Source organism: Aegilops tauschii, chromosome 3 (genome assembly GCF_002575655.3).
Source record: "Aegilops tauschii subsp. strangulata cultivar AL8/78 chromosome 3, Aet v6.0, whole genome shotgun sequence".
NCBI classification, from domain to species: Eukaryota; Viridiplantae; Streptophyta; class Magnoliopsida; order Poales; family Poaceae; genus Aegilops; species Aegilops tauschii.
Window position 1 is genome coordinate 464,167,908 of NC_053037.3, and position 14,544 is coordinate 464,182,451.

Consider the following 14,544-nt stretch of genomic DNA (forward strand, 5'->3'; position numbering starts at 1 on the left):
GGCTCCGTCGAAATCCGTTGAGACGACACCGTATGAATTATGGTTTGGGAAGAAACCAAAGTTGTCGTTTCTAAAAGTTTGGGGATGCGATGCTTATGTCAAGAAACTTCAACCTGAAAAGCTCGAACCCAAGTCGGAAAAATGCGTCTTCATAGGATACCCTAAGGAAACTATTGGGTATACCTTCTACCTCAGATCTGAAGGCATGATCTTCGTTGCCAAGAACGGGTCCTTTCTGGAGAAGGAGTTTCTCTCGAAAGAATTGAGTGGGAGGAAAGTGGAACTTGATGAGGTGATAGTCACCCCTTCCGTACCGGAAAGTAGCGCAGCGCAAGAAGATGTTCCTGTGGTGCCTACACCGACTGGCGAGGAAGTTAATGATGATGATCATGAAGCTTCGGATCAAGTTACTACTGAACTTCGTAGGTCCACAAGGACACGTTCCGCACCAGAGTGGTACAGCAACCCTGTCCTGGAAATCATGTTGTTAGACAACGGTGAACCTTCGAACTATGAAGAAGCGATGGCGGGCCCGGATTCCGACAAATGGCTAGAAGCCATGAAATCCGAGATAGGATCCATGTATGAAAACGAAGTATGGACTTTGACTGACTTGCCCGATGATCGGCGAGCCATAGAAAACAAATGGATCTTTAAGAAGAAGACGGACGCGGATGGTAATGTGACCATCTATAAGGCTCGACTCGTCGCTAAGGGTTATCGACAAGTTCAAGGGGTTGACTACGATGAGACTTTCTCACCCGTAGCGAAGCTGAAGTCCGTCCGAATCATGTTAGCAATTGCCGCATACTATGATTATGAGATATGGCAGATGGACGTCAAAACGGCATTCCTTAACGGCTACCTTAAGAAAGAGTTGTATATGATGCAGCCGGAAGGTTTTGTCGATCCTAAGAATGCTAACAAAGTATGCAAGCTCCAGTGCTCAATCTATGGGCTGGTGCAAGCATCTCGGAGTTGGAACATTCGCTTTGATGAGATGATCAAAGCGTTTGAGTTTACACAGACTTATGGAGAAGCCTGTGTTTACAAGAAAGTGAGTGGGAGCTCTGTAGCATTTCTCATATTATATGTGGATGACATACTATTGATGGGAAATGATATAGAATTCTTGGAAAGTATAAAGGCCTATTTGAATAAGTGTTTTTCAATGAAGGACCTTGGAGAAGCTGCTTATATATTAGGCATCAAGATCTATAGAGATAGATCAAGACGCCTCATTGGTCTTTCACAGAGTACATACCTTGACAAGATATTGAAGAAGTTCAGTATGGATCAGTCCAAGAAGGGGTTCTTGCCTGTATTGCAAGGTGTGCAATTGAGCACGGCTCAATGTCCGACCACGGCAGAAGATATAGAAAAGATGAGTGTCATCCCCTATGCCTCGGCCATAGGGTCTATTATGTATGCCATGCTGTGTACCAGACCTGATGTAAACCTTGCCGTAAGTTTGGTAGGAAGGTACCAAAGTAATCCCGGCATGGAACACTGGACAGCGGTCAAGAATATCCTGAAGTACATGAAAAAGACTAAGGATATGTTTCTCGTTTATGGAGGTGACGAAGAGCTCGTCGTAAAGGGTTACGTCGACACCAGCTTCGACACAGATCTGGATGACTCGAAGTCACAAACCGGATACGTGTATATTTTGAATGGAGGAGCAGTAAGCTGGTGCAGTTGCAAGCAAAGCGTCGTGGCGGGATCTACATGTGAAGCGGAGTACATGGCAGCCTCGGAGGCAGCACAGGAAGCAGTCTCGATGAAGGAGTTCATTACCGACCTAGGGGTGATTCCCAATGCGTCGGGCCCGATGACTCTCTTCTGTGACAACACTGGAGCTATTGCCCTTGCGAAGGAGCCCAGGTTTCACAGGAAGACCAGGCATATCAAGCGTCGCTTCAACTCCATTCGTGAAAGTGTTCAAAATGGAGACATAGATATTTGTAAAGTACATACGGACCTGAATGTAGCAGATCCGTTGACTAAACCTCTCCCTAGAGCAAAACATGATCAACACCAGGACGCAATGGGTGTTCGATTCATCACAATGTAACTAGATTATTGACTCTAGTGCAAGTGGGAGACTGTTGGAAATATGCCCTAGAGGCAATAATAAATGGTTATTATTATATTTCTTTGTTCATGGTAATTGTCTATTGTTCATGCTATAATTGTATTGTCCGGAAATCGTAATACATGTGTGAATACATAGACCACAACGTGTCCCTAGTAAGCCTCTAGTTGACTAGCTCGTTGATCAACAGATAGTCATGGTTTCCTGACTATGGACATTGGATGTCATTGATAACGGGATCACATCATTAGGAGAATGATGTGATGGACAAGACCCAATCCTAAGCATAGCATAAAAGATCGTGTAGTTTCGTTTGCTAGAGCTTTTCCAATGTCAAGTATCTTTTCCTTAGACCGTGAGATCGTGCAACTCCCGGATACCGTAGGAGTGCTTTGGGTGTGCCAAACGTCACAACGTAACTGGGTGACTATAAAGGTGCACTACGGGTATCTCCGAAAGTGTCTGTTGGGTTGGCACGGATCGAGACTGGGATTTGTCACTCCATGTGACGGAGAGGTATCTCTGGGCCCACTCGGTAATGCATCATCATAATGAGCTCAATGTGACTAAGGCGTTAGTCACGGGATCATGTATTGCGGTACGAGTAAAGAGACTTGCCGGTAACGAGATTGAACAAGGTATTGGGATACCGACGATCGAATCTCGGGCAAGTAACATACCGATGGACAAAGGGAATTGTATACGGGATTGATTGAATCCTCGACATCGTGGTTCATCCGATGAGATCATCGTGGAACATGTGGGAGCCAACATGGGTATCCAGATCCCGCTGTTGGTTATTGACCAGAGAGGCGTCTCGGTCATGTCTGCATGTCTCCCGAACCCGTAGGGTCTACACACTTAAGGTTCGGTGACGCTAGGGTTGTAGAGATATGTGTATGCGGAAACCCGAAAGTTGTTCGGAGTCCCGGATGAGATCCCGGACGTCACGAAGAGTCCCGGAATGGTCCGGAGGTAAAGAATTATATATAGGAAGTCAAGTTTCGGCCACCGGGAAAGTTTCGGGGGTTACCGGTATTGTACCGGGACCACCGGAAGGGTCCCGGGGGTCCACCGGGTGGAGCCACCTATCCCGGAGGGCCCCATGGGCTGAAAGTGGAAGGGAACCAGCCCCTAGTGGGCTGGGCGCCCCCCCATGGGCCTTCCCCATGCGCCTAGGGTTGGGAACCCTAGGGTGGGGGACTTCCCCCTTGGCTTGGGGGGCAAGGCAACCCCTTCCACCCCTTGGCCGCCGCCCCGCCAACCCTAGATGGGTTTTGGCCCCCCCCCCTCCCAAGGGGGCCTATATAAAGGGGGGAGGGAGGGCAGCAACCTACAGCCTTGGGCGCCTCCCTCCTCCCCTGCAACACCTCTCTCTCTCTCGCTGAAGCTCGGCGAAGCCCTGCCGGAGACCCGCTACATCCACCACCACGTCGTCGTGCTGTTGGATCTCCATCAACCTCTCATTCCCCCTTGCTGGATCAAGAAGGAGGAGACGTCGCTGCACCGTACGTGTGTTGAACACGGAGGTGCCGTCCGTTCGGCACTCGGTCATCGGTGATTTGGATCACGACGAGTACGACTCCGTCATCCACGTTCATTGGAACGCTTCCGCTCGCGATCTACAAGGGTATGTAGATGCACTCCTTTCCCCTCGTTGCTAGTAGACTCCATAGATGCATCTTGGTGAGCGTACGAAAATTTTAAATTACGCTACGATTCCCAACAATTGAAGTCTTTGTTGAAACCCAGCAGATTGGAACTTATGTGCTCAAACAGTGGAGTAGTTGTTGGTCAAAGTATTTCAAAAATTAGAGTGACCAAAAAATCACATTTCAGCAAAGCCCAAGTATAGAAACATTTAGATAAATGCAGATAGATGGATTCAGGCATAAGTTCAGACTTAAAAATACTGTGCCATGGATACATTTCTTACAAAATAAGCATAGTCTTTATCATAGATTTTTCAACAACCCAAACATAGATAGTTCAGAAAATAAGCATAGTCTTTAACATAGATTCAGGCAGCCACATTGCATCGTCTTCGTCACGGTTGGTGCATTCCCTGAACTGCATCCTTCACTGCAATCATAAAGTTCAGAACAAGACAAGATTCAAAACAAGACTAAGAACAAGATTCAGGGCAATATTGAGCACAAGACAAGCAGATTCAGAACACCACAATTTAGTCAAAAACTACCGCGTTGAACTAATCCCAATCATGTCTTCCTTCTACTGCAGCCAGGATCTGAGTCCATCTCTTCCTTGTTGCTTGGAATCGATGGAAAGATGCCCTGTCTCTGGCCCACCAGATGATTAGTTCATCTATGATGTTGGTTCCTTCTGGGAACACCTCCTTGAACTGCTTCACGTCATTCTGGTTGCGTTCTGCCATAATCATGGCAGCAATCCTCTGGCGTCGCTCCTGTGCCTGTGCTCGACGGTTGGCCCTCCTTTCAGCCCTAGCAACCTCGTCTTGTTCATCAACTACCTCCCCTAACTGTGGATCCATCAGTGGCGGCTAGGTTTTGGTCAAGGGGAATGAGGCGCAGGGATCCAGTGGTTTCTGGTGGCCTCTCTTATGTAGACAGTGTGGCAGGCTTGGTGGGTTAGTTAGGTCCAACACGGAAGCCCATGTTACACCACAAATTGGATAGAAGTACAGTCAGGTTTGGTCAGGTTCACACAAATTCAGACAGACTCATGCAGAAAAGTACAGACAGGTTCAAAACAAAGTGAAACAGGTTCTAAACTAATTCAAACAGGTTCAAAGAGAGAAGTTCTACCTTTTATAGTGTCAGTTACCACTTGCATAGAAATAACCCCTCAATCTGCTGCTTGCAAACCTCTTCCTTTTGTTACCATCCAAAACATCTGAAGTTGCAGCAACAGATCTTGGTGCACTGAATCCCTTGCCTCTCCCTCCACCTGCAGGCCTACCCCTTTTAGCTGTTGTAGTAGGAGCTGGTGCAGATGCAGCAGGAGCTGGTGCTCTTGCATGTGGTGCTGGTGCAGATGCAGCAGGAGCTGATGCTCTTGGAGTTTGTACTGGAGAAGATGGAGCAGGTGCATAGACTGCCCTGTTTTCCTACATTAAAGGTCCAACTTAACTTAGATTAGACTATGTAAAAGGAAACATTGCTCTGATGCTTGATAATTACCTGGTGTTTGTTTTTCCTCATTTGCAGTTTAGGCCTAAGAGTCTTATTGCAACTTGTATACTTGTGTCCTTCCAACCCACAATTTCCACAGGTAATTGTTCCCATCCTACTGGTGTCTCTTGGGGCAGGAACTTCAGACTCTCCTTTCCTCCTTGCAGTCTGTTTTCTGCCTGCCTTTTCTTTGAACACAGGAGGTTCAATGTCTGGAGTGTTTGTGTGAGGACAGAAATCTGGACCAGGAACAGGGTATATAATTTCTTTGTATGTCTCCAAATAAAGTGGCTTCTTGAAAAAGTCATTGACAAAGTCCTCAGGATGCAGCTTTTGCTTTGTCATTACAGATATGCCATGACTGCAAGGTACACCAGTCATGTTCCATCTCTTGCAGTCAATTGTATACCCTTCCATGTCCACACAATACTGTTTTTCTTTGCTAGTAACTTGCCAAATTGTTGGACCAGCTCTGTCAGCCTGGCAATACTTGGCATACTGCTTGTTCTCTTCTAAAATCTCTGAATAGGTTGGTGTGATTGTCCACCTGCTAATCAGTAACTTCTCCCTAGTTTGTTGCCTCTTGATCATTTGCTTGGTCCTTATCCCTTCAAACATTGTCCTTATTGGTTTGGCCCTAACATCCAGTATCATCTTGTTGAAGACTTCACTTAGATTGTTCACAACTAAATCTGTTTTGCAAGTATGGTCCATAGCAAACCTAGCCCAAGTAGAGACGTCAATTTTTTTGAGCCATTTCCAAGCATCCTCAGACTATGCTTTCAGCTCTGCCATGCCTAGTTCATGCCCATGTTTAGTGTAGGAGTAGCTAGCCTTGTCAATACACTTCTTTAGTTCCTGGCCTCTAAATCCAGCAGATTGAAAATTTGCATATATGTGCCTAAGACAATACCTTTGAGGTGAATCAGGGAATACCTCATTTATTGCCTTAAGCAAGCCCTGTACATTCACAAATTATTAACACAATTGAAAAAAAATGAAATAATTAAAAAAAAAGTAATAACACTAAATTGCTCAATGAAATTCTTCCCGACCTTTTGCCTGTCAGACATGATAGTGTATGTTCCAAATTTGTTGCCACTGCCAATGCAACATCTCAACTGAGTTAAAAACCAATTCCAACTTTCACCATCTTCCTTGTCAACCACACCAAAAGCTATAGGATAAATATTGTTGTTTCCATCCCTTCCTGTGGCTGCAAGAATTTGTTGTCCAGTGGTTAACTTGATGAAGCATCCATCAAGACCTATGAATGGTCTGCAACCATTAAGGAAACCTTCCTTTGAAGCTGCTAAACAGTAGAACATATACTTGAATCTAGGAGTAGGTGCTGGGTTCTCTGGATCTTCAAATGTTGTTACTATACACCTGCTACCTGGGTTTGTGTCAAGAACTGCTTGAAGATAATCCCTAAGCCTCAAGTACTGCTGCTTGTGGTCACCTTGAACTACATCAACAGCCTTCCTCCTTGCCCTATATGTCACACTTCTTGATACATCCACTGAAAACTTAGTCTTGGTCTTCTTAATTAATGCATCCACAGGAGATCCAATGTCTTCTCTCAATGCTGCCTCTACTGACCTTGACATCCACTTAGTAGTAACCTTTGTGGACTCTGCACATGCTCCACAAGTGTGAAACATATCACACTTCTTGATGCAGAATGTTTTTTCATGAGATAACTTAGAGGCACATATATAAAAATCACATCCCTGGGCGGCTCTCTCTGAGCACCAAACAATAATCCTATCTGGGGCATTTATGTGGTATTGAAAATTTCTCAAAATCCTAATGTGAAAATCCCTAAGTGCATCTCTGAACTCATACATAGTGGTGAAGCACAAGCCCTTACAGAACTGTTCTACTGGTCCTTGGAGTTTGTGCATACCATATCCTGTCTTTCAACTTCTTATTCCTTCTCTTCCTACCACTTGGTAGTTTATAGGATCCTTCAGGCTCATCTTCTTCATCACTGATGCCATAATCATCAGGGAAACATTTTTCATCTGCTTCAGGGAACCAATCTGCTTTCTCCATTTTCTCAACCTCATGGTGGGATCTACTGGTTGGACCAGGTTTTCTCACTACCTTCAGTTTCTGTACCACTGTTGTATCTTGTTTTGCAGCTTCATCTTCATAGGAATACTCTGACTGAAAATCCACATTGTTCCCATCTGAACCTGAATTTGCAGCTTCATCATCAGAAACAAATTCAGACACATCAGTGTCACCTTCCAAATGGTTAAGGTCGGCCTCTCTCTGCACCATGCTTTTCTTCAGCTCTTCCTTTCTGTCCATGCTTATATCCACCAACTTAGTGCAACTTTGTTGAGTGTTAATGCAATGTTCAGCAAAATAACTATCTCTGTTTTCATGATTTTCATATGCATTACATTCCTCAAGAGCTCCCACTACTCTTATGTTCAGAAACTTTTCATTATGAGAGTGTGCCAACATCTGCTGCACATCATCTTCACAGCATATTTTATTTAAACCTTCTAATCCTTTCTCCTCATCAAATAGATAGTACATATAATCATCAGCCACAAAGCCCTCACTCCCAATAAGAGAAAGCATTGTCAAATATGATATGTCTGACTGGTATAAATTTCGAACCACAGATTCTCTGGCATTGAAATGGAACCAAATTGACCACTTTGGGTCATCAATTCTGAAAATTATAAAATGAAAAACCTTTATTAACTGAAAACAGGATAACTGAACCTAACTAGGCACAATATTGAGTTTCTGTCAAACTGCTTTTTTCAGTTTCTTACACAACAAAGTATGCACAATACTAACAATTTGCAAGGTCACCAAACTGAATCTAACCATGCAAAAAACTAGCCTAATTTACTGATTCTCTGAATCTCACAATCTATGGTGGGATCTACTGGATGAGATGCCGTACCTGCCGCCGCCCGCATAACGAGGAAGCTTCCGCCGACCTTGAGCTCTGCTTCTTGTCGTCGACGGTGGTCGCGCCGGCGCCGACCAATCCAACCTCTGTTGTGCACCGCCCGCGGAAGGATTAGATTCGGACTGAGAAGGCTGCTGCGCCGCGCTGCCGCCCGGAGGTATGCCTGAATCGCCGCCGGAGTTTGCATCCACAGCCGCCATGGCTGGCGACGGCTAGGGCTAGGGAGGAGCTCGGGGGAGAGTGAGAGAGGGTGGGGATGGGGAGCCGGCCAGGTCTGACCTGGTCCGACCAGGTGCGACCGACGAGCGGCTCTAACGGCCCTGCGCGCGCGCGCCGTTAGCCGTTAGGCGGGCCGCCAGCCTGGCACGTGGGCCACTCACGTCAGAATCGCGGTTAAAACGGTCAAAACCACCATTCAGTCAACCTGGTAGTTTTTAGTCACGTGATTACTTTTTTTGGTAGTTTTCGGCCACTTTTAAAAAAGTGGTAGTTCTGTGGGACGCGAACCCCTAAACTGGTAGTTTTTTGTCAAACACTCCCTACTTCGTGAATTAGATCTAGACATGTTTGTATGTAATCCTCATAATTGAGAAGCCTTGTGTCGTTCTCTTCTTCTCCCTCTAATTCTCCGGTGGCGATTAGCTCTGGACGGCGAAGCGCTGCCAGATCGTGAAGCATGTACGCCTGCAATCCATAGAGAGGTCATGCTTTTGGTCTTTGGTTCGAGGGACCGTTCGTGGACGGTTTGAGGGACTACACCAACGATCTACACCGACTCTTCTTCTGCTGAAACTCAAAGTTGGTAACGATCCGATCTAAAACCCTAATGCATCTTCATAGTGTTCTTGGGTTCGTGATCGTAGGGCGATTTTTTTGTTTTCTACTACGTTTCCCAACACAAGGGAGCCCTGAGCACTATCCCTTGGTTTCATTTTAGTAAACAAAACCATATCCATTTCGGTAACGCACACCAATTTCAATAAAAATTTCACCTGTTTCATAATCAAGTGACGAGTATTTGAGTAACAAATACTTCCTCCGATCTAAAATAAGTGTCGCGGGTTTAGTGCAACTTACAACCTGCGACACTTATTTAGGACCGGAGGGAGTAACAGATTCATACCAATATCATATTTTAGTGTCCAATCCATCACAATATCATTATTCATTAACAATTTTTTTGATAAGTAATATCAATTTCATTTCAAAAGAAGTGAAATTATATATTTCAGTACGACAACGATTTCGGTACCACAAATGACAATTTTAGTACCAAAAAAATATATCAGTACCATATATTTTGGAAAGAATGATTTATTTTAGTAGACAAAAACGTATCCATTCCAGTAACACATGTCAATTTCAGTTAGAAAATTCACATCAATTTCAAAACCAGGTGATGACCATGAGTGTTGTTTTACTTCTTGAAGCCATCTCCAAAGATCTTGCTCTCGGTCACTCAGGTGGTCGTGTTAGGTGGTGGTGGTCGGTTTGGGTCGTCGTAGGCTCGTAGCTATTATGTGTTTCCTTTTTTTTTTCTTGTTTATGATGTAGTTTTTGTTAGTTTTCCTTATAAATCGGATTGTTTTCTATCTTTACTACCTTGCCCTCTGACGAGGTTTCATTACAAAAAATCCATGACTGCAAATTGAATTGCAATGGAACAAAGAGAAATCAAACAGCGCGAGGGCATTCGTAAGCCGGCGACAGTGCTCGACTGTAAAATGCAAGCCATCTTTCGGGATCGTGGAAAAATGCGTTGCTGTCTGAAGCAGCGTAGTCGCTGTGTTGCTTAGCCGCCGTCATGTATGCAGCGATGGCGAGAATTGTTCAGCAAAAGAACGTCTAGAGTCCTGAGCAGCAATATCGAACTAGAGAAGTGCTGAAAACCGCGTGTGTATTGCAGTGCAAAATTACTACGGTCGCTTGCGACGATAAAGACACTTGACTAAACAGCAGATGGACAGGCACTTGTGCTGCAACAACAATAAAATGAGAATTCGTGTGGACAATTCAACTCTTCGTTGTGGATTTCCTGAACACTATGGCACAGTTATGTCACCACAGTAGCATGGCATTTTTTTGTTCTACAGACAAAATCACAAGCTGGACACAACCGTCGTCGACGTGCTGCTCTTTCGTCGAGCACCAGCTCTCCGTTTCAACCCCCGCGCCATCACTCTGCATACATTTAAGTCTGCAGGCACTTACAGACGACCATGGACTGACAGATCAGTAGAAGAAGATACATGGCAACAATTCAGGCATGAAACAGGTCAAAGCAACACCATTACTATTTCCTCCAAATCCTGAAACATTTGTGTCCTCGCAAATTACAAAATGGTGCGTTCTGAACATCTAACTACAGAGTACAATGGATTCATCAAACAGCCACGAGAAGTCAACACATTCAGAGAAGACACAAGAGCAGGCTATCTAAGAGGAGGTGAACTTGGTGACGGCCTTGGTCCCCTCAGAGACGGCGTGCTTGGCGAGCTCGCCGGGGAGGACGAGGCGGACGGAGGTCTGGATCTCCCTGGACGTGATGGTGGGCTTCTTGTTGTAGCGCGCCAGCTTGGCGGACTCGCCGGCGAGCTTCTCGAAGATGTCGTTGATGAAGGAGTTCATGATGGACATGGCCTTGGAGGAGATGCCGATGTCGGGGTGCACCTGCTTCAGCACCTTGAAGATGTAGATCTTGTACGTCTCCACGCTCTTCTTGTTCTTCTTCTTCCCCTTCTTCTCGCCGCCCTCCTTGGACGCTGGTGGCCGCTTCTCGGCCTTGGTCTTCTTCCCCGCCGTGGTCTTCTCGGCCTTCTCCGCCACCGGCTTCTTCTCCGCCTTGGGGGCCATGGATGCCGTTGGTTGCTGCTACTTGGACGGGGAGAGGTGTGGTGCTGTTTGGCTGGTGAGGAATCGGCGGCGAGGGCGCGGAGGATTTATTGGAGAGGAGAGGCGGGCTCTGATTGGTGGAGGGGTGCGTGCCACGGATCGGTGGCCTTGATTGATTTGATACGATCTCAGCCGTTCGCCGCTGTATGCGATGGACGGGTTGGATGCACCTCGGCGCGGATCGCTGACGTGGTGGGCGTGCAGAAGACAGATTTTTTTTTTTGAGGGAGTGCAGAAGACAGATGGGTTTCAGCCACGCGCGCATACCGAAATATCAACCTGAAATGCATACGCACTTTTTAGGCATCGCGAGCGGCCGGCTCCTGGCCGCACATCTCGCCCGAATCGCTGTGCGCACGGGCCAGGTGGTACCTGGTCGTGCTCTCTCAACCGCTAGCGTTTGTCGCCATCCACCCCGCGTCCACGCCCTTCGTCCTCATACCCCTCGCGCCGGCCACCTCCGCCTCTCTCGCGCCGGCCGCTGCCGCCACATCTCGCGCCGGTCGCCGCCGCCCCTCTGGCGTTGGCCGCCTCCGCTCCAACTCGCGCGCGGCCGCCTCTGCTCCAACTCGTGTCGGCCACCGCTGACCCACCTTCCGAGCGCTCCATCCGAGAGGTGGAGTGAGCTTTTCCCCTTCGCCGGAGTTGTAGAAGGAGGCGCTCATGGCTGGAATTGATTTGAGGGAAGGGGAAACAAGTTGAGTGGCTATCGGCCGTGAGTACGCCCCTCTCATTTGGCGCTACAACGACGACGAGACACGATAGGATAGCGGCGCCCTCCGACTTGTCTTGCTGCAGGCGGACTCCCGTTGCGGCTCCTGGAGCTACGGCTGCCCGAGACGATGAGGTAGCAGCAATGGCTAGCGCTATGCGCTGCAGCTACCTTCAGCCAACGCATCGTGGCAGCTTGTTCCTATCCACACACACGAAGAGATAGATAGGAACCTTATCTCTTCGTCTTTTTGCATCTAAATCCATCCATTTTTCTATAATTCGTAAATTTTACTTTTTTTATGTTTCGAAAGCCCTATTTTTGATGTTTCTATAATTTGTTGGCATCTGCAGTAATTTTAGTTGCACACATAATAGTTTTAGTTGGATATTGATTATTGAAAAATTGCACAACAAGACTACTATGCCATGGAGGTATAAACTCTGTTGGCATAATTGCTTCAGGCACGACTGCAAGAGTTGCACACGCGGGTATAATCGCACATACATGACCACGGAGCTGCACAGTCTCGTTGACATTGGGACAAGTGTGGCTATAGAGTTGCACACACTCGTCGGCATAGTCGCACACATGTGAATCGGAGTTGCACACCATCCGTACAGCCGCGCGCGCACGATATTGGAGTCGCGCACGCGCGGTGGCATAGTCGCACACGCACGACCACGGAGCTGCACACTCTTGTCAGCGTAGTAGCTTACGCACGGCCGCTGAGTTACACACTCTCATTGACATAGTCACACACGCGTGGTAGCGGAGTCGCACACTCTTGTCTGCATAGTCACATACGCACGGGCGCGGAGTTGCACACTCTCGGCGGTATAGTCGCACACGCACGACCGCTAAGTTGCACACTCGGCATAGTAGCTCACAAACGAGAGTTGCATAGGCGTGGTGGCATAGTCGCACACACGCATGGAGTTGCACACTCTCGTCGGTGTAGTACCTCACGCACGGCCACATAGTTGCACTTTCGCCCGCATATATATAGTCGCACACGCATGGCTGCATAGGTGTACACTCTTGTGGGCATACGTGTCCACCCTCGTTTGTCGCGAGAGTTGCACAAGCGCGATGGAGTAGTTGCTCACATGCGATTGCTGAGCACACCCTGTCTGTCATAGTTGCTCACGCATAGATTGCGCAGTTGCACATTCTCTTTCGATAGTTTCACATGCACGGCTGCAGAGTTGAATACTCTCGTTGTTATAGTAGCTCAGGCACGGCCACGTGAGTTGCACACACGCGGCGGCATAGCCACACAATCATGGTCACGAGAGTTGCACACGCGCAATGTCATAGTCACAGACGGACAACCGCGGAGTTACATGCTCTAGTTGGCATAGTTGGCCGGGGCAACATAGGAAGTTGCACATCCACTGCTAGGCAGTTGGCCAAGACAGCGAACAGTGAAAACTGTACATCTACGGGTCGAGGAAAGTTGCACATCGACTTATATGCAGTTGGCCAGGGCAGTAGTCAAAGTTGCACACCTCACTAGTAGGGTATAGTCCAGGGTGGAGGCGTCATCAATGAAAACATCATGTCCACGGGTATGAGGAAAAGTTGCACATCGACTGTCAGTCAGTTGCACATCAACTACCAGGCAGTTGCACCAAACGGGAAGTAAATTGCACACATAAAAGTTCGTCAAAACATGCTCATGCGGGGTCTAGTTTCAAAGAACACGCTGTGAGGATTCCAACGGTGAAAGTGGATCTTAATATTGATGTTGGTTAAAAAATTATGACATTTTTTAGAAAAATGAAACTTCCACACCTGTTCGAATTAGTGAAAATTGTATGTCTACGCGTAAAGAGAAAGTTGCACATCGACTATGAGGTAGTTGCACATCGACTGCTATCCAGTTGCACAAAACGGGGAATAAATTGCACACGAAAAAGTTTGTCGAAACATATCCATGTGGAATCTAGTTTTGAAGAGCACGTCACGAGGATTCCAACGATGGAAACGGATCTTAATTCCGATGTCTGGTTCAAAAGTTATGACTTTTTAAAATTTAGAAATCTGAATTAAATATGTTCACACTTGATTCATGGGACGTGTAGTATAGAGTGAATGGCTATACATAATGATTGGCTGGTAATTACGTTTTTTAGCGTTTTTTCCTATAAGGAATGACAAGAGACAAAAAGTTACCTAAAATGATAGGCCACTCCGAAACGCTACGGAGCAGCCGGCCATTCCCTAGACGCGTCCAAATATCAATTGGCCTTTCTACGGCGCATCAGTACAAAGACACCTCCCTAAAAAAATCAGTACAAAAACACGAGACCATTCGCGGACACGAAAGCCGAATGTTCAGTTCTATTGCATGCATTTCAAAGTAGATTTAAAATAACCAGATGAAATTGAATAAAATTCATCAAACACGATGAATGGATTTCATTAAAGTTCGAACATAATTTATATAAAATGCTTGATATTTCGTGTGGTGGTGATGGAACGGTAGAGGCCACGCGGCGACGGGTCAAAGTCGTTGCGGACCCGTTCCGGCGTTGCGTCGGACTTGACGAACACAGACCGCCGGGAGGCGGTGCGTAGGTCGTACCTTGCCGGCTGCCTCGTCGCACGCTCCACACAATAAAAACGCATGGCAATCCAATTGCAATTGCTTCTTTTTTGATGTTCAGAAACTGCTTTTTAACAATACACCAATATCTGCATGGCAATATTTTTTTATCGTAACCAAAATTCTACAAGTGATAAATTT

The 14,544-nt window shown here is 46.6% G+C and overlaps 2 protein-coding genes across 2 annotated transcripts; both read right to left on the reverse strand.

Moving 5' to 3' along the window:
• Nucleotides 1-6,021: 6,021 nt before the first annotated feature.
• Nucleotides 6,022-6,857, reverse strand: LOC141043026 (uncharacterized). The gene is made up of 2 exons (XM_073511943.1): nucleotides 6,303-6,857; nucleotides 6,022-6,207 (listed from the first exon to the last, which is right to left on the reverse strand). Exons 1-2 carry the CDS (start codon nucleotides 6,855-6,857, stop codon nucleotides 6,022-6,024), a joined length of 741 nt encoding a protein of 246 aa, XP_073368044.1.
• Nucleotides 6,858-10,455: 3,598 nt separating this feature from the next.
• Nucleotides 10,456-11,935, reverse strand: LOC109739431 (histone H2B.3-like). Its single transcript, XM_020298521.4, has 2 exons — nucleotides 11,377-11,935; nucleotides 10,456-11,264 (listed from the first exon to the last, which is right to left on the reverse strand). Exon 2 carries the CDS (start codon nucleotides 11,039-11,041, stop codon nucleotides 10,625-10,627), a length of 417 nt encoding a protein of 138 aa, XP_020154110.1. The 5' UTR covers nucleotides 11,042-11,264; nucleotides 11,377-11,935; the 3' UTR covers nucleotides 10,456-10,624.
• Nucleotides 11,936-14,544: the final 2,609 nt, after the last annotated feature.